Source organism: Rhinatrema bivittatum, chromosome 1 (genome assembly GCF_901001135.1).
Source record: "Rhinatrema bivittatum chromosome 1, aRhiBiv1.1, whole genome shotgun sequence".
Lineage (NCBI taxonomy): Eukaryota > Metazoa > Chordata > Amphibia > Gymnophiona > Rhinatrematidae > Rhinatrema > Rhinatrema bivittatum.
The window spans coordinates 230,788,849-230,811,351 of record NC_042615.1 but is presented as its reverse complement, the minus strand read 5'-3'; the positions used below and the strand labels follow the sequence as shown (position 1 = coordinate 230,811,351).

Sequence of the window (22,503 nt, the reverse complement as noted above, 5' to 3'; positions counted from 1 at the left end):
GTATGTTGTATTCGTGGGGGATTGCTATGCGTTTCGTGAATCCACGAATACAACTAATAGGGACGTATGCGTTGCGGATTGCCAATGCATTGAAAACGAATACACATCCCTAGTGTGAGCCTTTAGGTTTTTAACAAGTTAAAAAAATAAAAAAGAATGAACTTTTGCTTTGCAGCAGCAGTGGCTTCAGTTTCAGCTGGGCTGCCGGTCAGGCAGGGCACTCGGTCGTCAGGAGCGGGCCTGGTGGTAATCGGGCGGAGAAAGGGACCCAGCGACGGAGGGGGACCCCGGCTGGGGGCAGGTACCTCCGAATTGAATTTGTCTGCCGGACCGTTCGTTTTCGCGTGCTTTCTGGTGCATCAGCAGCCCTCTGTGTGTGCTGGTGGGAGAAGTTTACTGCTGTTAGGGTGCCCGCTGCCGTTTCGGCCGCGTGGTCGCCCCTCCCCTGCATGGGCCAGACCGCTTTGCCACTCGGTACACAGCGGCATTAACTTCAACTTTAAAAAAAGAAAAAAAAAAAGTTAAATAGCAAAAAGAGGTTGGATGGCAGACAAGCTGCTCGAGCAGGGTTGCCGAGCTTGTGGGGTCAGATGGCCCTTCTTAATGATTTCCTCCTTTGCACTGTGTGCAGGAGGGGGGGGGAGGGGGCTTCAGATAGTGGTTTGAAGCTCCGTAAGCACTCCAGGACCATGTCGGCATCACTGGGCTCTTTGGAGGGAGTAGCCATAATGGCAGAAGTGGAACCAGATAAGGGGGGGTCCCGCCCAGAGGGTCTGGGGGACCCTCACGCCTATTCTTTCTCCCATAGGCCAGCCACGTCCAGAGGACTGGGGTGGGTTGGGCCCCAGTAGCCCCAAGCGGTCTTCAGGACCCCGGGGGGGGGGAGGGGGTCACCCGAATTTGTCTTGCTGCTTCATGAGGCTTTCCTGGCTGAGCAGGCGGGGAAGATCGGGGTGCAGTTTGGCCTGGCAGACTCGGCAAGGAGGAAGAAAGTATTGTCTAAGCCAGGAGCCAGTGGGCCCGCATGTCCTGCTCCGTGACGGCCGCCAGGCGCGATTGGAGTCAGCCTCGGACAATTCAGATGAGTCTCAGGAGGCGGACGACATATCTTCGGAGACCGCTCAAGAGGAGGTTGAGCTGGGGGACCAACCTATGGACCCGGCAGGCTCTAGACTGGATCTGGGAGCAGAGGCCCCGAGGCAGAAGGTGGTGATCAGTGGTCAGTCTTTTGGAGAGAGGATCTTTGTCCGCTTATCCCCCAGGTGTTAGAATTGGGGGTTAAGCTCACGCTGGAGGACTCGGATGCTGAGGGGGTTAATCCGGTGTTGGATGGCCTCAGGAGACCTCCTAGTGCATTCCTGATTCCGAGGAAGATTCAGAAGTTGATTGACTGGGAGTGTGAGTCCCCTGACTCAGGACTGCGAGTCGACAGGGCCATGTCCAAGCTGTATCCACTGATGTAGGAGCATTTAGATGTTCTTATGGTTTTGAAAGTGGATGTAGCGGTTTCGGCGGTTACCAAGAAGACTACCATCCCGGTGGCTGGAGCTTCGGCGCTGAAGGATGTTCAGGCTCAGAAGCTGGAGGTGCATCTCAAGAGAGCCTTTGAGGTCTTGGATTACGGCCTGCGAGCGGCTGTCTGCGCAAGTCTCATGCAGTGGGCTTGTTTATGTTGGATCCAGAAGCCACAGGAACAGGTGGCCTCTGGGGCACTGTCTCCGACCCAGGCAGCTCGCCTGGAAGCAGGAATGGCATATAGAGCGGATGCCTTGAATGACTAATTTCATAGCCACAAATGACGCCTGGCCAGGCGTCATTTGTGGCTACGAAATTAGTTTGCTTATCGGTCATCAAAATCTCAGCTCTGCAATTTGCCTTTTCAGGGAAAACTATTGTTTGAGGATTTGGATTGTCTGAAGTCTCTGGGGGAGACGAAAGGGAATAGACTGCCAGAGGATTAAAAGTCTGTTCGGAAATCTTTCTTGGCGCGTCCTCTGTTTTGGGATTCCCAGCATTTTAGGCTAGCAAGATCTTCAGGGACATCAGCTCCGAGGCAGGCTGTGCATAGACAGCAGTCCTTTTGTGGGACTGGTAGGACATCTAGAGGCGGTTCCACCCAGGGAGTGGGTGGCAGTAAGTCCTCCCAATGAGATCCGGCCGGTCCACTCTTTGTTTCTGGTGATCGGGGGCAGGTTGGCCCGTTTCTTCGAGGAGTGGACCAAAATAACATCCGACCAGTGGGTGTTGACCCTGGTGAGAGAAGGTTATGCCTTAGGACTGTCTGAGAGGACTAGAACATTCTTTCTGGAGTTGCGTTGTCTTTCCCGAAGCAAGCAGGCAGTGATTCTGGAAATACTTAATTTGTTATGCCTGGAGGCTGTGGCCCGGTACCAGTGTCCAAGCAAGGACGAGGAAATTATTCTGTCTGTTTTGTGGTGCCAAAGAATGGAGGGCACCTTCTGTCCTATCCTGGATATGAAAAGATCAACCAGCGTTTGAAGGTGCCACGGTTTCGGATGGAGACGTTGAGGACCGTAATTGCGGCAGTGAGGAAAAGTTTTTTTTTTGGCGTCCTTGGATCTCACCGAGGCTTATTTTCATATCCCCATTCATCGGGACCATCAGAGGTTCCTCAGATTCATGGTGCTGGGTCAGCACTACCAATTTCAGGCATTTCCCTTTGGTCTGGCTACCACTCCATGCACCTTTACGAAAGTGGTGGCGGTGGCAGCTCTGCGGCAGGAGGGATTCTAGGTGCATCCTTATTTGGATGACTGGCTGATCCAGGCAAAATCCCTGACATTGTGCGCGGTTGGTGGACCGAGTGAAGTCTCTCCTAGAGTCCCTGGGCTGGATCATCAATGTGCAGAAGTCATCTGACACCCTCTCGTTCCCTCGAGTACTTGGGAGCCCATTTCGACACCCAGCGGGGCAGAGTTTTTCACAGACGAAAGGACGAACAAGATTCAGGAGCAGATAGCTTGCCTGCTTCGTCTGCCAATGGTCTGGGATTATTTACAGGTCCTGGGCTTGATGGTGTCCACTTAGGGTCGTAAACGCCCAAGGCACTAGTTCCAGAGGCCTCTACAGAGAGCGTTGCTGTCCCGGTGGAATCCTCAGTCGAAGCAGTACTTTCTGCCCCTGTCTCTGACGGCATCAGCCAGGTCCAGTCTGGGCTGGTGGAGGTCGTGCAGCAATCTGGAGAAGGAGATGCTCCTCGAAGTCCTGGATAGGGTGGTGGTCACCACGGATGCCAGCCTTCGGGGCGGGGGGCGGTTTGTTTGGGTAAATCTGCGCAGGGTCTCTGGTCGTCAACAGAACAAGCGTGGTCCATCAATCGACTGGAGACTAGGGCGGTTCACAGAGCTTGGTGCAGTTTCTGCCCTTGGTCCATGGTCCGATGGTCTGAGTTTTCTTGGGCAACTCGACCACGGTGGCTTACATCAACTGCCAAGGAGGGGGGGGGGGGGTACCAAGAGCCCTGCGATGGCGCAGGAAGCTCAGCTGTTTGCGTGGGCGGAATGCCAGCTCAAGGGGATCACCGCCTTGCACATGGCAGGATTCGACAACGTTTAAGGCGGATTAACTCAGTCAACAACAGCTGGATCTGGGAGAGTGGGAACTTTTTCTGGGGGCCTGGAATCTCCTTTGCGAATGGTGAGGGACTCCTCAATTCGATCTTATGGCAATCAGCCTCAATGCCAAGACTCAGGTTCTTCAGCTGTCGGAGGGAGTCAGGGGTGGTAAGGCTAGATGCCCTGGTGTGTCAGCCGACCGGTCTTCTCCTGTATGTCTTCCCTCCATGGCCGCTCATAGCAAGGGTTCTCAGATGGATAGAATGTCATCTGGGATCGGTTCTAGTGGTGGCATCGGAGTGGCCTCTCCATCCTTGGTTTGCAGATCTGCTTCGGCTGTCGGACGGGCCTCTGCATCTGTCACATTTACCGAACCTGCTGTGTCAGGGTCCCATATATTTGGATCGGAAGGATCACTTCTGTCTCACGGCCTGGCTTTGAGAGGAGGCGATTGTGTGTGAAAGGATATTCTGATTCAGTGATTGCTACTGTTTTACAAGCGTGGCGTCCTTCTACCTTTTTTGGCTTATTCCAGGGTCTGGAGAGCGTTCGAGACCTGGTGTGGGCAACCGGGATTGGACCCTCTTCAGGTTTCCGTTTCCCATATTTTGACCTTTTTGCAGGAGGGATTATCTAAGGGGTTGGCCCATAGTTCCCTTCGGTTCCAGGTTACAGCCTTAGGTTGTCTCAGAGGGAAGGTACAGGGGAAAGCATTGGCTTCCCATCTGGATGTGGTGCGTGTTCTAAAGGGAGTCAAACACCTCAGTCCGCCTTTGTGTAGCATTTGTCCGGAGTGGAACCTCAACCTGGTGTTGAAAGTCCTTTGCGAGGAGCCTTTTGAGCCTTTGGATTGCACGTTGGTGAAGACACTTACCCTGAAGATGGTCTTTTTGGTGGCTATCTGTTCGGCTGGGCGGATTTCGAAGTTGCAAGCGCTGTCTTGTTGTGATACTTTTTCTTCAGATTTTCTGACAAGATGTCCTTGCGGATGGTGCCTTCTTTTCTCCTCCAGGTGGTTTCGGCTTTTCATGTGAATCAGACTGTGGAATTGCCTGGCTTTCCGGATTGGGCTCAGGATCCCTTGATAGGTCGAGAGCTCCATTTGTTGGATGTGCGACACTTGGTTGTTGCGGTACTTAAGGTCACTAATGCTTTCCGTTGTTCTGATCATTTATTTGTTTTGTTTGGGGAGGAGAGCAGTTCTGGTGGGATTGAGGGCACATTAGACTAGAGCTTAGGTGGATTCTTGGGCTGAGGGTCAGCTAGTGTCTCCTCAGGAGATTTGTAGGGCCACGGTGTGGTCCTCATTACACACTTTCACCAAGCATTACAGTTTGGATGTGCGGGCTCCGGAGGAATTCCCGTTTGGATAGAGTGTTCTTCAAGCGGGTCTTTCGGGTTCCCGCCCAGTGTAGGAGGACTGATCTGGGTATGTTCAGGAAAGGAAAATTTGGTACTTACCTGCTAATTTTCGTTCCTGTAATACCACAGATCAGTCCAGAGGCCTGCCCTGAGGATCTGTGCCGAGAGACTGCTGTATTTCTTTGCAAAGCAGAATGGCCATTTGTTGGCTAAGTTGTGTGTGTTTTCTTTTTCAATTTAATTTTTTTTTTCATTGGTGGTTCCAGTTGGTCAGGGGTATCCCATTTGGAACCTTTTTCGCTCTTTGATAAAGTTTGGTTTCTTGGCTTGGGTATCTAGTAATATTGAGGGACTGCAGGTGGCACTCTCGTATATGTGGCAGTTCCCAAAGTTTTGTTCTCTACCTCCATCTGCTGGTAGGGATGAATAAAACCCATTTGTCTGGACTGGTTTGTGGTATTATAGAAACAAAAATTAGCAGGTAAGTACCAATTTTCCTTTGTAGCTCTGTTTTTCTATATGTATTAAACCTGCCTGGCCGAGGGCAAGATGGCGGCGTGACAGGCTGTGTGAACGCTGAGTTCCTGTTTCTGCAATAAGATTTTTGGTAACAATGCCTGCAAAAAGGAAGGAAAAGCTCCCTGTCTTTCCTTCGGACCCAGAGCTAACGACTCAGCGTCTGATAACATCTTACGCACCTGTGAAGGAGCTTGAAACGGGAGGTGAAACCCCCGCTGCTGGAACAAGCGGTGGAGCGCTTGTCTCGCTGGGGGAAATCACGCTCAGCCCCCCCGGATCCTCGTAAGCCCGTGATAGCAGCTCTCCCTGACCTCTCTCAGGCAGTTGAGTCACTGAGCTCCGAATAGCATGGAATAGTAAATGGAACCTACTGCAGAGAGGAGTGCTAAGTGGAGTGCCTCAAGGATCAGTTTTGGGGCCGGTTCTGCTCAATATCTTTGAGTGACTTTGCGGAGGGGTTAAAAGCGTGTTTTATTTATTTATTTTTTAAAATAAAATCTGCAGCAGAACTGACACCTGAAGGAGTGGAGAGAATGGAGTGACTTAAGAGAGCTTGAAAAGTGGTTGAAAGTTTGGTGGCTGGTATTCAGTGTCAAGAAGTGCAGTATCATACATTTGGGATGCCATAATCCAAAAGAGCCATATGCAATTGGAGGGTGGAATACTAATGTGCATGGACTATGAATGGGTTGATAGTGACTGGAGATATGAAAGCAAAGAAGCAATGTGACAGGGCAGCAGTAAAAGCTAGAGGGATGCTAGGCTATGTAGTGAAGAGTAACCAGCGGGGGGAAAAGGCCATAATACCTCTTTCCTGCCATGAGGCTTCAGCTAGAGTACTGTGTTCAGTCCTGGAGACCATATCTCAAAAAGGATGAAGACCAGGATAGAAGTGGTACAAAGAGGCAACTAAAATTATGCGGGGACTGTTTGGAAATATCTTTCAGAAAAGGTTGAAGGATTTTAATATGTATACTCTGGAGGAGAGGAGGTGCAGGGGGAGATATGATACAGAACTTCAGATAATCTGAAAGGTTTTAATGTTGCATAAACATCAAACCTTTTCCATTGGAAAGGAAACTGTTTATCTCCTATCAACATTTGCCGACCTGAGATATGGTGGTCCTTACACACCTTTTCCAGGTATTATTGTCTGGATGTGCAGGCCTGGGAGGTTACAGCCTTCGAGTATGTGGTTTTGACTGGACCGTGGGCAGCCTCCCATCCTGTTCAGAAGTAGCTTTGGCACATCCCACTTGTTCTGGATCCACCTGTCTAAACACTAAGAAATGAGAAATTACTACTTAGAATTTCCTTGGCTGCTGGTGGGTTGTGCTATTATGCTTCCTGGGAAGTGTTAATTCAGTCCCTAGACTAGTGTTAATATCTTTTCTAAGCTCAGTGTTTTCCTGTTGTCTTAGTGCCAGAATGGTTTTCTGTTAATCAAGTTTTGTAAGTTTGTCCACAGTTGGCTTTTGCAGAGAATACTGATGTCACTGCAGGAGCATATATACTATGATGCAGCTTTGCTCCGTATCCATCTGCTGGTAGAGGTGCATAACCCACTTGTTCTGGATCCACCTGTCTGTACTAAAGTGAGGTAATTATCAGGTAAGTAGTGATTTCTCAATTTTCAAATATTCCCTCTCATATATCTCTGCTTTCATGCATGCTTCCCATCTCTGATATAAACAGGCACTTTCTCCCTCCACACACATTGAGGTAGATCTTTAAAAAGTACACCGGATTTTATAAGATACACGCGTAGCCTTGCGTATCTTATAAAATCTGGCGTCGGCACGCACAAGGCTGCGCAAAATCGGCAGCCTGTGTGCGCCGAGCCGCGCAGCCTGCCTCCGTTCCCTCCGAGGCCGCTCTGAAATCGAAGCGGCCTCGGAGGGAACTTTCCTTCCACGTCCCCCCACCTATCTCCCCCCCCCCCCCCCCCCCACCTTTGTTGTTCAAGTTACGCCAAGCAGGCGTAACTTGCGCGTGCCGCCTCTGCATTCCCCGACACAGGCCGCAGTGCCGGGGACTTGGGGCTGCCCTCCCGGCCCGCCCCCTTTTACGAAGCCCCGGGACTTACGCGCTTCCCGGGGCTTTGCGCGCGCTGGCGGCCTATGCAAAATAGGTGCACCGGCGCGCGCAGGGCTTTTAAAATCTAGTCCATTGTGCATGCCTGTCAGAGCCTATATGTGACACAAGCTCTCACAGGTTCTTACTCAGATACACATACACTCATGCACATGTACAGAGGCACGCTCTCTCATACATACATGCACATAAGATATTCACAGATAGACATGCACAGACTCTTACACAGGTGCACATGACCTCTTCTCTTCTTTCCACAGTAGGATGAGCTCCACCACAGCCCTACTGGCCTGATAACTTCAGGCCACTGTGCAATGAGCTCCTCTGCGGATGTGCCATCCTCCTGATCTCTTTGGGCTGTGGTGGGATGAACTATTCTGCAGCCCTGCCAGCCACCTGGTCTCTTCGGGCCATGTTGAGATGAGCTCCACCGCGGCCCTACCAGTCTTCCTGCGCTGTGCAGCTTAGAGCATTGGATGTGACTGACTTTGGGAGTGGCAGCAGTGAAGGAGCTGTGGCAGCCACGATAATTAAATTGGCTGCCCGCACCACACTGACCTCTTCCTTCTCTTGCATTGTGATGAGGTCATGTACACCTTTGCCCTCTCTCTCCCTTTGAAAATTCAGAAGAGATTGGTTGGGGCTTTCCTTACTTTCCTTGTTCTAGTTATCTGTCCACATTGCTGCTTTGTGTAGATTAGTATGCCATATATTCTAGTTAATGTTAGGTATGCCTTGGATGTGATGAGGTTGGGGAAAAAAAGTGCCTTCCCCACAGTTTCCCAGCTTTTAACGAATCTAAATTCTCTGTACTATAATCTCATTTGCCTGGGTGGGGGAGTAAAGTAAAGGACAAGATTGGCCTGCTGGGGAGAGGGGAAGGTAAATATAGAATAGAACATCCTGGAGAGGGAGAAGGAAAAGGAGGGTCAAGAGAAGGGGGGCGGGAATGTGGAAGGAATGAGATTGGATGGTAAGACTGCATGAGAAAGTAGAGGATAGAATTGGGGCAACAGGGATGGGATGGAACAGAAGAAAAATTAGATGATCAAATAGGGATAGTGAGGGAAGAACAGTTTGGACGAATAGGGTGGTGTCAGGCAAGGAAAAACCCATTTAGGAGGGGAAAAACACACTAGTGTCAATGAAGAGAACTAGAAGAAGAAAGCTATGGAAAGTGAAAACTGAAAAATCTTGACACATGAAGGTTAAAGTACTTGTTTAGATATTTTTTTTTAAATTCTGCTTTTTGGCACTTCAAAGCAAATTACATTCAGGTACTGTAGGTAATTTTTCTATCCCCCCAGTGGGCTTACAATCTAATTTTGTACCTGAGACAATGGAGGGTAAAGTGACTTATCCCAGGACAAGCAGGATGCTAGTCCTCACATATGGGTGACATCAGTAATGGAGCCCTATGTACGGAAAACTTCTGTAAAAGTTTCTAAGAAACTTTTGACTGGCACCAGAGTGCCTACTGAGCATGCCCAGCATGTCATGATATTCCCTGCCACAGGGGTCTCCCTTCAGTCTTCTTTTTTCCACGAAGCAGTTAGCCTCGCAGTTGTTAGGAGTCCTGTGGAATTCTCCACAACATTTCCTCACGGAAAACTTTAAAAAACTTAAAACCGCAAGGGTCTCCCTTAGTTATTCCATCGCGGTAAGTTTTTACCATTTTCGCGGTTCCGTTCCACCTTTTTTTTTCAAATTTTTTGTCCTGAGTCATTGGCCATCGTCGGCTGTCCGGCCCGAAAATGGCCTCAGGCTTCAAAAAATTTCCGAAATGCACCAGGAACATGTCCATCACAGACCCTCACCAGGACTGTGTCCTTTGTCTCGGTGAAGGGCATGATGTTAAGGCTTGTCCCTTATGTGCTACGATGACCTCGAAGGGCCGACGTCTGCGACTGGACAAAATGGAGCAGTTGTTCAAAATACAACTTATTTCGGCTCCATCCACCTCAACTCAATCGTCTCCGGCTGGGTCGATTCGAAAAGTCGTTTTTAAAAAAACAACCGCCAGGTGAGTCGGACGCTCCACTTTCCTCCCCCTCGCTATCGTCCAGAGCATCGACATCAGGCAGCGAAAAAGCCCGCGAAAAAGATAAGCATCGGCATCCGCTGCCTCCATACCCGGCGAGCCATCGACGGAAGACGGTACACCAATTAAGAAACCTCGGCTCCAGGGTAAGGCTTCTGAGCCATCGACAGGGCGATCCCCGTCTATTCCGGCGCAGGGAACCGTGCCTCCTCAGGGCTCTGAGGAGGGACCGGCATCGCCGCCACCGCCTCCCCCCATGGGTGCTCTGTTATCACCATCCATGCGGGCGGAACTTGATGTTTATATACGTCAAGCGGTCAGGGATGCTTTCATCGAAGCGATGCCACGACCATCTACGCCAGTCCTACCCTCGACACCGGTCCCGAGAATATCACCGATTCCAACACCGGTTCCCTCCATGCCGATTCCAGTGAAATCACCGCTACCATCGATGCAGTCGGTTCCAACACCGGTGCCCTGCATACCGCAACCGTCGATGCCGATGCCGCAGATTCCAGCATATGTACCGCAAATGCCATCGGTTCCAATTCGGCCACCGGCCCCGATGCCACCATCGATGCCAGGTCAGGAATCCTCCATATTCCAACCTTTAATGGACAAATTGGATTCCCTAATCCAAGTCTTCTCAACTTCACCTCAGGATTTCGAGTCTGATCCACAACAGGAACCCAATACCTGGTCCATCAGGTGTCATACCACCCATCAGACCACATACACCAGTCTCTGAGATTCCCTTCAAGCCTTCTAGGCCAACAGGACATCATCTGGATACCGCTACTGACTCAGATCTATCATCTAAAGAAGATATCCTCTCTGAACCTTCACCACCAGAGGACAGGAGGAAATCACCACCGGAGGATCTTTCCTTCTCTAATTTCATAAAAGAGATGTCTGAAACAATTCCATTCTCTCTTCTCTGAGATAGACACCAGACAAAAGACCTTGGAGGTCCTTCAGTTTGTAGATCCTCCTAAGGAAATACTTGCCATTCCAGTGCATGAGGTCTTGCAAGAGTTAATGTACAGGATGTGGGAACACCCTGGTTCTGTGGCAGCAGTCAATAAACGTGCTGATGCCACTTATCTGGTTCAACCCATTCCAGGGTTTCAAAAAACTCAATTACCACATCAATCTGTAGTGGTCGAGTCAGCCCAGAAAAAGGCTAAAAGGCTAAAACAGCATGCCTCCACACCTCCCGGAAAAGATAATCGGTTCCTGGACAATTTAGGAAGGAAAATCTTCCAAGGAGCAATGCTGGTTTCACGAATAAATTCTTACCAACTATTCATGAACCAGTACCAGCGTGACTTGTGGAAACAAGTTGAAACACTTTCACAACAATTACCGGATCAGTTGCAGGACGGTTTTCTACGACTCGTGCATAAAGGCCTAGAAGCGGGCAAGCACGAGGTGAGGGCCACTTATGATTCCTTTGAAACAGCCTCCCGATTATCAGCATCAGGAATCACAGCTAGAAGATGGGCCTGGTTGAAATCATCTGAACTCAGACCAGAGGTACAAGAAAGGTTGGCAGACCTACCTTGCTTAGGGGAAAACTTTTTGGTGATAAAGTCAGAGGCAGTGGCAACCATAAAGGACCACACGGAAATCCTGAAACAACTATCTCGGCTTCCTCAAGAGACACATCAACCTTCTAGGAGGCCTCCTAGAAGGGAAACCAGGAAGCCATACTATCGCCCTCGACGATACTATCCTCCTGCTACCAGGCGCAGACAACAACGGCCTACACAACGGTCACAGCCTCGACAGAGACCTGCTAGGCCCCAGCAGCCTGCGCCTGCTGCATCAACATCAGGCTTTTGAAAAGCAGCCAGAGAGCAGCAGCCCCTCTCAAAATCTCTTTCCACACTTACCGGTCGGAGGTCGAATATCTTATTACTATCAAACTTGGACCTCCATCACAACAGACCAATGGGTACTCTCAATTACAGCTCAAGGGTACCGCTTGGATTTCCTCACTGTACCAAACGAAAATCCGCCTCTTTCATCTTGGACAGTGTCTCATCATTCCACAATTCTACAAGCAGAATTATCCACCCTTCTGAATGCCAGGGCCATAGAAAAAGTTCCCAGGCCTCAGTGGGGCAGAGGATTCTACTCCCGATATTTCCTCATTCCAAAGAAAACCGGGGGCCTACGTCCTATCCTGGACCTCAGAAATCTCAACAAATTTCTAAAGAAAGAGAAATTCAGGATGGTATCCTTAGGCACCATGCTACCTCTTCTTCAAAAAGGGGATTGGCTCTGCTCTCTGGATCTTCAAGACGCTTACGCTCACATTCCCATCTTTCCTCTTCATCGACAGTACCTGCGATTTCTGGTGGAAGGTCAACACTTCCAATACAGAGTGCTACCATTCGGCCTAGCCTCAGCACCTCGAGTATTCACAAAGTGTCTTGCAGTAGCGGTGGCACATCTTCACAAACAAAGAGTGCATGTGTTTCCTTACTTGGACGACTGGCTCATCAGGAGTCAAACACAAAGCGGAGCTCTCGCTTCTTTCAAGCTCACAATAAAGTTGCTTCACTCCTTAGGGTTTCTCATCAATTACGAGAAATCCCATCTCACACCATCTCACCAGTTACAGTTCATAGGTGCAGATCTCAACACCATCACAGCAAAAGCTTTTCTCCCAAGAGACCGTGCTCAAGCGCTTGTTTTCCTAGCGCACTCTATTCGTAATCAGTCTCGAGTTACAGCTCATCAGTGCCTCACCCTACTCGGACACATGGCCTCAACAGTTCATGTCACTCCCATGGCCAGACTGACCATGCGACTACTTCAATGGATTCAAGCCATTCAACCACTGTCCACTCCCATTCAGATAACACAAGATCTGAGATCTTCCCTTCTCTGGTGGACATCAACGATCAACTTGCTAAAAGGCCTACCTTTCCAGCAACCAGTTCCACAAGTGACTTTAACTACAGATGCGTCCACCTTGGGATGGGGAGCACACATTGCTCATCTAAAGACGCAAGGCACGTGGACAAAGCAAGAAGCCTCCTTTCAAATAAACTTTCTGGAGCTTCAAGCTATGCTCTGCATGCGTTCAAGGACTGCCTTTCACACAAGACTGTACTGATCCAAACGGACAACACAGTAGCCATGTGGTACATCAACAAACAGGGAGGTACAGGCTTGTACCTCCTTTGTCAGGAAGCAGCTCAAATTTGGGACTGGGCCCTAGCACACTCAATTCTACTACGGGCCACCTACCTAGCAGGCATCCACAACACAGTAGCGGATCGCCTCAGCCGTTATTTCCAACCACACGAGTGGTCTCTAGACCCAACGCTAGCAACCAAGATATTTCAACGCTGGGGTCAACCAACAATAGATCTCTTTGCATCCCATCTGAACTACAAAGTGAACAATTACTACTCTCTCCTCTGGCAGCAGAACAGCCTACCAAAGGACGCCTTTGCTCGCCATTGGAACTCAGGCCTGTTAAATGCGTATCCACCGATACCGCTCATAACCAAAACTCTAGTGAAACTTCAACAGGACAAGGGGTCCATGATACTCATAGCCCCATATTGGCCTCGACAAGTATGGTTCCCCACACTGCTAGATCTCTGTCAGGGATCCAATTCGCCTGGGAGTAGCTCCCAATCTCATAACTCAGGAACAGGGTCAGCTGCGCCATCCCAACCTTCAATCCCTATCCCTGACAGCATGGATGTTGAAAGCTTGATCTTACAACCACTCAACCTTCCAACCACTATAACTCAAGTGCTGATAGCTGCACGTAAACCTTCCACTAGGAAGAATTATTCCTACAAATGGAAATGGTTTACTTTGTGGTGCACTCAGAAAGATTTAGACCCTTTCAGTTGCCCCACTACCTCACTACTAGATTACCTTTACCATCTCTCAGACTCTGGTCTTAAGACATCATCTGTAAGGGTACACTTAAGTGCAATCTCAGCTTACCATAACAAGCTGGGAGACCCACCTATCTCCACACAGCCTCTCGTCAGTAAATTCATGAGAGGCCTAACTCACATAAACCTCCAGTTCATTCCCCAAGCATTCAATGGGACCTGAACGTAGTCTTAACCAGGCTTATGCGTTCTCCATTTGAACCCATAAATACCTGTGACCTTAAATACGTTACTTGGAAAACGGTATTTCTCATAGCCATCACATCAGCTAGGAGGGTCAGCGAACTACAAGCGCTAGTCACATATGAACCTTTTACAAAGTTCCTACATGACAGAGTAGTACTCCGTACACATCCAAAATTCCTTCCTAAGTTTGTCACGGAATTTCACTTGAACTAATCCATAGTTTTACCAACATTCTTTCCTAGGCCTCATTCCCATCAGGGTGAAAGAGCCTTACACACTTTGGACTGTAAGCGTGCGTTATCCTTCTATTTAAACCGCACAACAGCCCAAAGGAAATCCAGTCAGCTGTTTGTATCCTATGATCCAAACAAACCAGGTAAAGCAGTGGGTAAGCATACTCTGTCAAACTGGCTAGCAGATTGCATACAATTTTGTTATGAAAAAGCAGGCCTTACTCTTCAAGGGCGAGTAAAAGCACACTCAGTCAGAGCAATGTCAACTTCAGTAGCACACCTTCGCTCTGTACCTATTCTGGACATTTGTAAAGCAGCAACATGGAGTTCTCTTCACACTTTTACAGCTTACTACTGTTTAGACAAAGAAGGAAGACAAGATTCAGCATATGGACAATCCGTCTTAAAGAACTTGTTTCCAGTTTAATCCCAACTCCTTCTACATCCAACCTGCTGTGATCTTCGGCTGACTCATTTCATCAACAATACTTCACTGTTGCTTCACTACAAAATGACTCAGCCTCTAGCTCAGAGCTTTCCAAACTGTGTGTCGCGACACGTTAGTGTGTCGCCTGCAGTGTGCAGGTGTGTCGCACAAGCCCGGTCCACATAGCCGCTCCCCTCCAGCGATTCACTTTTTTTTTTTTTTTCAGTTTGTGAGTTGCTTATTATTGGGCAATTTTTGCGGTCAATCGTGGTTTTTTTTTTTTGGGCTTGGTAGGTGGGACTTGAGCCCAGGTGTCCCTGTCATTGGCTGCTGCTGCTGATGAGGCCTGGCCATGAGGAGTACTGACTGCAAGCAACAGTGTCTGGTGATTATGAAAGGTGTTGTGCACCACGACAGGTTTGAACCCTGAAGGGAGTGAAGCACTTAAGTGGCAACAATCAAAAAGAAGAGTTACATGAGGGTGGGGGCGACAGACAATTTGTTTTATTATTGTTACTCTTGTTACTCAAATTATAACAACATTAATCTTGGAATATTATATATTTTTAATATAAATGAAAGGTTTTCATGAGAAGTTGTCGTGAAACATTTTATGTATATATTTAAGGAAACACAAATTGTCAAAATACATTTCATTCGTTTAACCTTTAACCTCTGGTTTGCTAATAGACTGAATTACTGTGTCGTGAAATTGTGTTTGTCTAAAAAGTGTGTCACCAACATGAAAAGTTTGGAAAGCTCTGCTCTAGCTTGCTAATCACCCATATGTGAGGACTAGCATCCTGCTTGTCCTGGGATAAAGCAAAATTGCTTACCTTGTAATAGGTGTTATCCCAGGACAGGAGGATGTAGTCCTCACGAAACCCACCCGCCACTCCGTAGAGTTGGGTCCGATACGTTTTATTATTTTATTTTTGGCTAAAGCTAATTGCTACAAAACAAGACTGAAGGGAGACCCCTGTGGCAGGGAATATCATGACATGCTGGGCATGCTCAGTAGGCACTCTGGTGCCAGTCAAAAGTTTCTTAGAAACTTTTACAGAAGTTTTCCGTACATAGGGCTCCATTACTGATGTCACCCATATGTGAGGACTACATCCTGCTGTCCTGGGATAACACCTATTACAAGGTAAGCAATTTTGCTATTCATCCTGTAGTTTATGAAGAATCTACTTTCTTTACATAATATCTTAAAATAAATTTCTCTACTGAACAAAAATCTAGACAGTACTATTGTCTTGGTAACAATCATTATGAAACTTTTAAACAGTACTTTTCTAACTTAAAAAAAAAATACAAAATTTCTGTAGCATCAGTTTTATACATTGAAATGTTCTGTTTTTTTCTCCTAAAAACAGATGCTCAGATTTAATTGTGGGAAAAGATCAAGAGCATGACACCAGACATTCTGCTCCCTTTCCAGATGACGAGCTGTCTGTGAAAAGCACAGGAACATACAGTATTGACTTTGACAATTTGGATAACCTAAATCCACCAGCGACCTCTGACAAAATACATAATTCTCTTTCTAAACTGTTGTTCAGCCCTAATAGGAATATCCCAGAAAGAAATGAGGACAATAACCTACCAGTAAACGATGTGCGCTCTCTTGCTCCAGCAGAGAATATTACATTAAAAAAAAGTGCAGAGAATGACCATCCTTCCATGGAGATAAATTTGAGTACTGAAATCAAACCAGCCATAAATGACTCATCTGAATTGGTTACAAAGTCCATCTGTAATAGTAATGAGATCTTGAACATTGATCCTTCTACAGATGCCATAAAAGGCCTTGAATCTCTACCTTCTTCTAAAGCATCCTATAACTTTGACCCTGACCAACTCGAATTGATTGATCCTTTCAAAACAGGGGGATCAAAATTGCAGAATTCTCCTGTATCTGTTACAGAACCCTCTGTGAGTGGCCCTGAAGCCCCAAAGGAACCTGTCAAGTTGGAATTTGACTTCACTGATGGGCCTATTGCTATGAAAAAACCATCTCCCAAGAAGCTAGGAAAGAGATCAGGAATAAAGGCTTTTTCTAAAAAGGTAGCTGTAGTTAAAGAGAAAGTTGAAAAGTCTGTGAATGAAGGTGAAGAAAAATCAGTGGGAGATGTTCCTGTCCCCAAGGCATCTTATACTGTTGATTGGGATCAATATGATGATCCTAATTTTAATCCATTTGCTTGTGGAGATTCCAAAATGTCTAGTTCACCTGAACTTCAGAAACCTAGCACTGAAGACATCTGTATTGGAAAAGGGAATAGTAACAACATCTTGCAAGACACGTCTCTTTCAGCTACTCTGGAGATACTTGATAAACCAGATGCACCTGGGAGTCTGAAACATATGGAGCCTCTAAATCAGTAAGTAACTATTATTTGGATTGGGGGTCTTCTGTGTTTCTATGTGCCAAGAGCCAAAAATATAGAATGTACAGTATTAGAGCCTCATATTCTTAGACAAGGGGTGTGGGGGAGGAGGGGGTATCCCCTTCCAACAATATATGCCCTCTTTTTTTTATTTTTCTCAGACACATCTTGTTCCTAGTGCTCTCATTCCTGCTACCACTTTTTCAATCCCTCAGCTGTCCCCATTAGCCCCTCTCTCTCAATATCATCTTGTTCCCACTAACCTCTTGATTCCCCCCCCCTTGGTTTTTCAATTTCCTCCACCCTGTGTTCCCATGTCTTTCAGAAGCCCCAGCATAACATTCCCCACAACCCCCTCACCCTCTGACTGCCACTGGTATCTGCCTTTCCCCACCCCTTTTTTTGTGCATTCTTGCCCTCTTGCTTTCTTGTATACATCCTCAACCATTACCACTTCTCAGGCATTTGCCTACCCCCTCTTAAATCTTTCCCCATCCAATCACCCCTCCACTTCTATCACTTTTAGCTTTCATTCTTTCCCTGCTCCATCACACCTTCTGGCTCTCTCCCCCCGTAATCTTCTAGCTCTCACCCTTCCACATTGACCACCTATAACTATTATCCAACCTCTCACTCCTTTCCCTTTCACCCTTTCACCCCTTCATCACTGTTTTTTCACTCTTCTCCCAGTTGCCACAGCTGATGTTTTGCGTACACTGCCCCCACACCTTCCAGCTTTCTAACACCCCTCTAACTTTCCTAGTTTGCTTTCAGGCCCTCCTCTATGCCCACATATGGTTCGGGTAAAACATCCTATCCGAGTCTCGCTCCTTCCCTTGATTTCCTGTATCTAAGCCTTGGTCTTCTCACACCTGTCGCAGACCAGGCTACAGAATGGACCTTGACGGAATGTCAGTTCATTCTGCATTGCTGTCTTCAGGGAGATTGGAAGGGAAGCATTTCCCACAGCATGAGCTTGTCCTTGCGTTATTTGCTTCCTCTCCCAGCTTCTGCAACTTTTCACTGCTTTTCATGTTATTGCTCTCAGAAGCATTCACCCCCTCTTGCACCACTTCTCCTTAAGCATTCACACCCCTCGCCCAACTAGCACTTCATGCAGTGCTTCCCAGTTTTACCTACAGTACCTGAGTGAAATCAGCTTTTAAGTGCCTGAAAGGCGGAATATAAATCAAATATTTATCAACTGCATTTACTCCCTTTTCTCCTCACCTCCTCCTTTCCCTTATCACAAATTACCTCTGTCCTGACTAGAACTCAGGGTGATTCCCTCCTCCCTTCTGTCAGCTGAATGCCAAATCATAGCTTCTGGAGCTATGTTCACGCCAGCCCTTCCCCTCTAGACAGCAGACTAGGCAGGAGGTGTGGGATAGGGGTTGGACAAGATGGTAAAGGGCTGGAGCAGGGAGCTGACTGGTTTCTTGCTGCCTATCAGATCCAGCTTCAGCCTCGTCCTCTCCCTTTCATTGTTGCTGATTGCAGAAGTAAAATTTTGTTTAAGTTGTATATCCCACTTCTACAAAGTTCAAAGCAGGTCACAAATTCATAAAATTAACTCTTAAAAACAGGAACAAAAGTATAGCTCAGGGTTTAAACTATATATAAATATTTTATGAAACACTGACAAGTCTATTCTCAAAGGACAAGCAGGATCGTAGTCCTCACACATGGGTGACATCAGATGGAGCCCGGCATAGAAAACTTTTGCCCAGCATGCCACTAACTACATGTCAAGGTCTCTCTTCACTCTCTTCTTTTCTGTGAAGCTGTTGCCTCATGGTCATGGAGCTCATGCCTGATTGACAAACTGAAGAGTAGTATATCACCTGGACCGGATGGTATACACCCCAGAGTTCTGAAGGAACTAAAAAATGAAATTTCAGACCTATTAGTAAAAATTTGTAACTTATCATTAAAATCATCCATTGTACCTGAAGACTGGAGGATAGCAAATGTAACCCCAATATTTAAAAAGGGCTCCAGGGGCGATCTGGGAAACTACAGACCGGTTAGCCTGACTTCAGTGCCAGGAAAAATAGTGGAAAGTGTTCTAAACATCAAAATCACAGAACATATAGAAAGACATGGTTTAATGGAACAAAGTCAGCATGGCTTTATCCAGGACATGTCTTGCCTCACAAATCTGCTTCACTTTTTTGAAGGAGTTAATAAACATGTGGATAAAGGTGAACTGGTAGATATAGTATACTTGGATTTTCAGAAGGCGTTTGACAAAGTTCCTCATGAGAGGCTTCTAGGAAAAGTAAAAAGTCATGGGATAGGTGGCGATGTCCTTTCGTGGATTACAAACTGGCTAAAAGACAGGAAACAGAGTAGGATTAAATGGGCAATTTTCTCAGTGGAAGGGAGTGGACAGTGGAATGCCTCAGGGATCTGTATTGGGACCCTTACTTTTCAATATATTTATAAATGATCTGGAAAGAAATACGACGAGTGAGATAATCAAATTTGCAGATGACACAAAATTGTTCAGAGTAGTTAAATCACAAGCAGATTGTGATAAATTGCAGGAAGACCTTGTGAGACTGGAAAATTGGGCATCCAAATGGCAGATGAAATTTAATGTGGATAAGTGCAAGGTGATGCATATAGGGAAAAATAACCCATGCTATAATTACACAATGTTGGGTTCCATATTAGGTGCTACAACCCAAGAAAGAGATCTAGGTGTCATAGTGGATAATACATTGAAATCGTCGGTACAGTGTGCTGCGGCAGTCAAAAAAGCAAACAGAATGTTGGGAATTATTAGAAAGGGATTGGTGAATAAAACGGAAAATGTCATAATGCCTCTGTATCGCTCCATGGTGAGACCGCACCTTGAATACTGTGTACAATTCTGGTCGCCGCATCTCAAAAAAGATATAATTGCGATGGAGAAGGTACAGAGAAGGGCTACCAAAATAAGGGGAATGGAACAGCTCCCCTATGAGGAAAGACTAAAGAGGTTAGGACTTTTCAGCTTGGAGAAGAGACTACTGAGGCGTTTAAAATCATGAGAGGTCTAGAACGGGTAGATGTGAATCGGTTATTTACTCTTTCGGATAGTAGAAAGACTAGGGGGCACTCCATGAAGTTAGCATGGGGCACATTTAAAACTAATCAGAGAAAGTTCTTTTTTACTCAACGCACAATGAAACTCTGGAATTTGTTGCCAGAGGATGTGGTTAGTGCAGTTAGTATAGCTGTGTTTAAAAAAGGATTGAATAAGTTCTTGGAGGAGAAGTCCATTACCTGCTATTAAGTTCACTTAGAGAATAGCCACTGCCATTAGCAATGGTAACATGGAATAGACTTAGTTTTTGGGTACTTGCCAGATTCTTAACTGTCACAAGTTCCACAGGAACCCTCTGCACAGCCATCTCCTCGTCCCCGCCAGACGCCCATACTACAGACGACGTTACTACCCTCCAGCATCAAGGGGGCAGATCCACTAGGCTGCAACAATGTTCCCAGGCCAGACAACCAAGAACTGCTCGCCCTCAGCCTCCACCACAGACAGGTCCTGCTGCTGGCTTTTGAAACGCAGACCAGGGAACAAATCCATCTCCTCAACCCTCGAGCACATCTACCAGTAGGAGGCCGAATATCCTATTTTTACAACCATTGGATAAAAATAACAGACCAATGGGTGCTTTCCATAGTAGCTCGAGGTTACAGTTTCCTCTCAATTCCACTAGAATCTCCGCTGAGATCATATCTTTACCGTTCTCTGTAAAGGCTATGCCTATATATCTTCTGTTTGTAAGTTACTTGTAAACCGGCACGATGTGCAAACGGTTGCCGGTATATAAAATTACATAAATAAATAAATATCTGCAGAACTAATCTCACATAATTCCTCTACAAGCAGAATTATCCACCCTCCTGAGAGCCACAGCTATACGGCTGGTGCCCCGGACTCAGCAGGGCAGAGGATTCTACTCCTGTTATTTTCTCATTCCAAAGAAAACCGGAGGCCTACATCCCATCCTAGATCTCAGAAATCTCAACAAATTTCTGAAAGAAAAGTTCAGGATGGTTTCTCTAGGCACCATGCTTCCACTTCTTCAAACAGGAGATTGGCTTTGTTCTCTGGATCTTCAAGACGCTTACGCTCACATTCCAATATTCCCTCCTCACCGCAAATATCTACGCTTCATGGTCGGTCATCAACATTTCCAATACAGAGTTCTGCCATTTGGACTTGCCTCTGCTCCCACAGTATTCACAAAATGTCTGGCAGTAATTGCAGGTCACTTGCACAAGGAAAGTGTCCATGTATTTCCATATTTAGACGACTGGCTCATCAGAAGTCACTTCTCTCAGTCGAACAATTTCTCTACTTCACTCCATGGGTTTTCTCATAAACTATCAAAAATCCCATGTCACTCAGTCTCACCTACTTCAATTCATAAGTGCAGACTTTAACACTATCCTATCAAAAGCCTTTCTACCTGAGGATCGGGCAAACACACTTTCCCTCTGGGCAAGCTCAATTTACTCACAGAAACAAGCGACAGCTCATCAGTTTCTAACCTTACTAGGCCACATGACCTCCACGGTTCATGTCACTCCTATGGCACGATTAGCCATGAGAGTAACTCAGTGGACTCTAAGATCACAATGGATCCAAGCCATTCAACCACTACATTCTCCAATCCAAGTCACCCACCAGCTTCGTTCATCTCTACTATGGTGGGCGAGCAAGGACAACTTGCGCAAGGGCCTACCCTTCCAGCAACCAGTCCCACAGATAACTTTAACTACAGATGCATCCACCTTGGGTTGGGGAGCTCACATACAAATTTCCAGACCCAGGGTACTTGGACAAAGCTCGAAGCAACTTTTCAAATTTTCTGGAACTTCGAGCTATACGTTATGCGCTGCATGCATTCAAGGACTGCCTTTCACACAAGACTGTTCTCATCCAAACGGACAACACAGTAGCCATGTGGTACATCAACAAACAGGGAGGTATGGGCTTGTATCTTCTTTGTCAAGAAGCTGCACGGATTTGGGACTGGGCCCTAGCACACTCAGTTTCTCCGGGCCACTTACCTGGCAGGCATTCAAAATGTGCTAGTGGATTGACTCAGCAATTCCAACCACATGAATGGTCCCTTGATCCCTCAGTAGTGACCAGGATCTTTCAGCATTGGAGGTCAACCAACAATAGACCTCTTTGTATCACACCTGAATCCCAAAGTGGACAGATTCTGTTCCCTACACAAACAGAAAAACCAGCCAGCCAAGGACGCCTTTGCTCGCCCTTGGAACTCAGGCTTACTATACACGTATCCTCCAATACCGCTCATAATCAAAACTCTAGTGAAGCTTCAACAGGACAAGGGGTCCATGATACTCATAGCCCCGTATTGGCCTTGACAAGTATGGTTTCCCTCACTTCTAGACCTCTCAGCTAGGGATCCAATTCGTCTGGGAGTAGCTCCCACTCTCATAACTCAGGATCACGGTCGGTTGCGCCAATCCAACCTCTATTCCCTATCCCTGACAGCATGGTTGTTGAAAGCTTGATCTTACAACCATTCAGTCTTTCAACTAATGTATCTCAAGTGCTTATAGCTTCATGTAAACCTTCCACACGAAAGAACTATTCCTCCAAATGGAAAAGGTTTAGTTTGTGGTGCAGGCAAAAGAGTATAGATCCTTTTACCTGCCCCACTACTTCTCTATTAGACTACTTATACCATCTTTCAGAATCT

At 46.9% G+C, this 22,503-nt stretch overlaps 1 protein-coding gene across 1 annotated transcript in view; it reads left to right on the top strand.

Moving 5' to 3' along the window:
* The window catches only part of TACC3 (transforming acidic coiled-coil containing protein 3), a 177,825-nt gene that overhangs the window by 40,357 nt on the left and 114,965 nt on the right, over positions 1–22,503 (top strand). Inside the window, 1 exon segment of the mRNA XM_029592616.1 lies at positions 15,746–16,753. Within this exon segment, the coding sequence (XP_029448476.1) occupies positions 15,746–16,753 (1,008 nt within the window).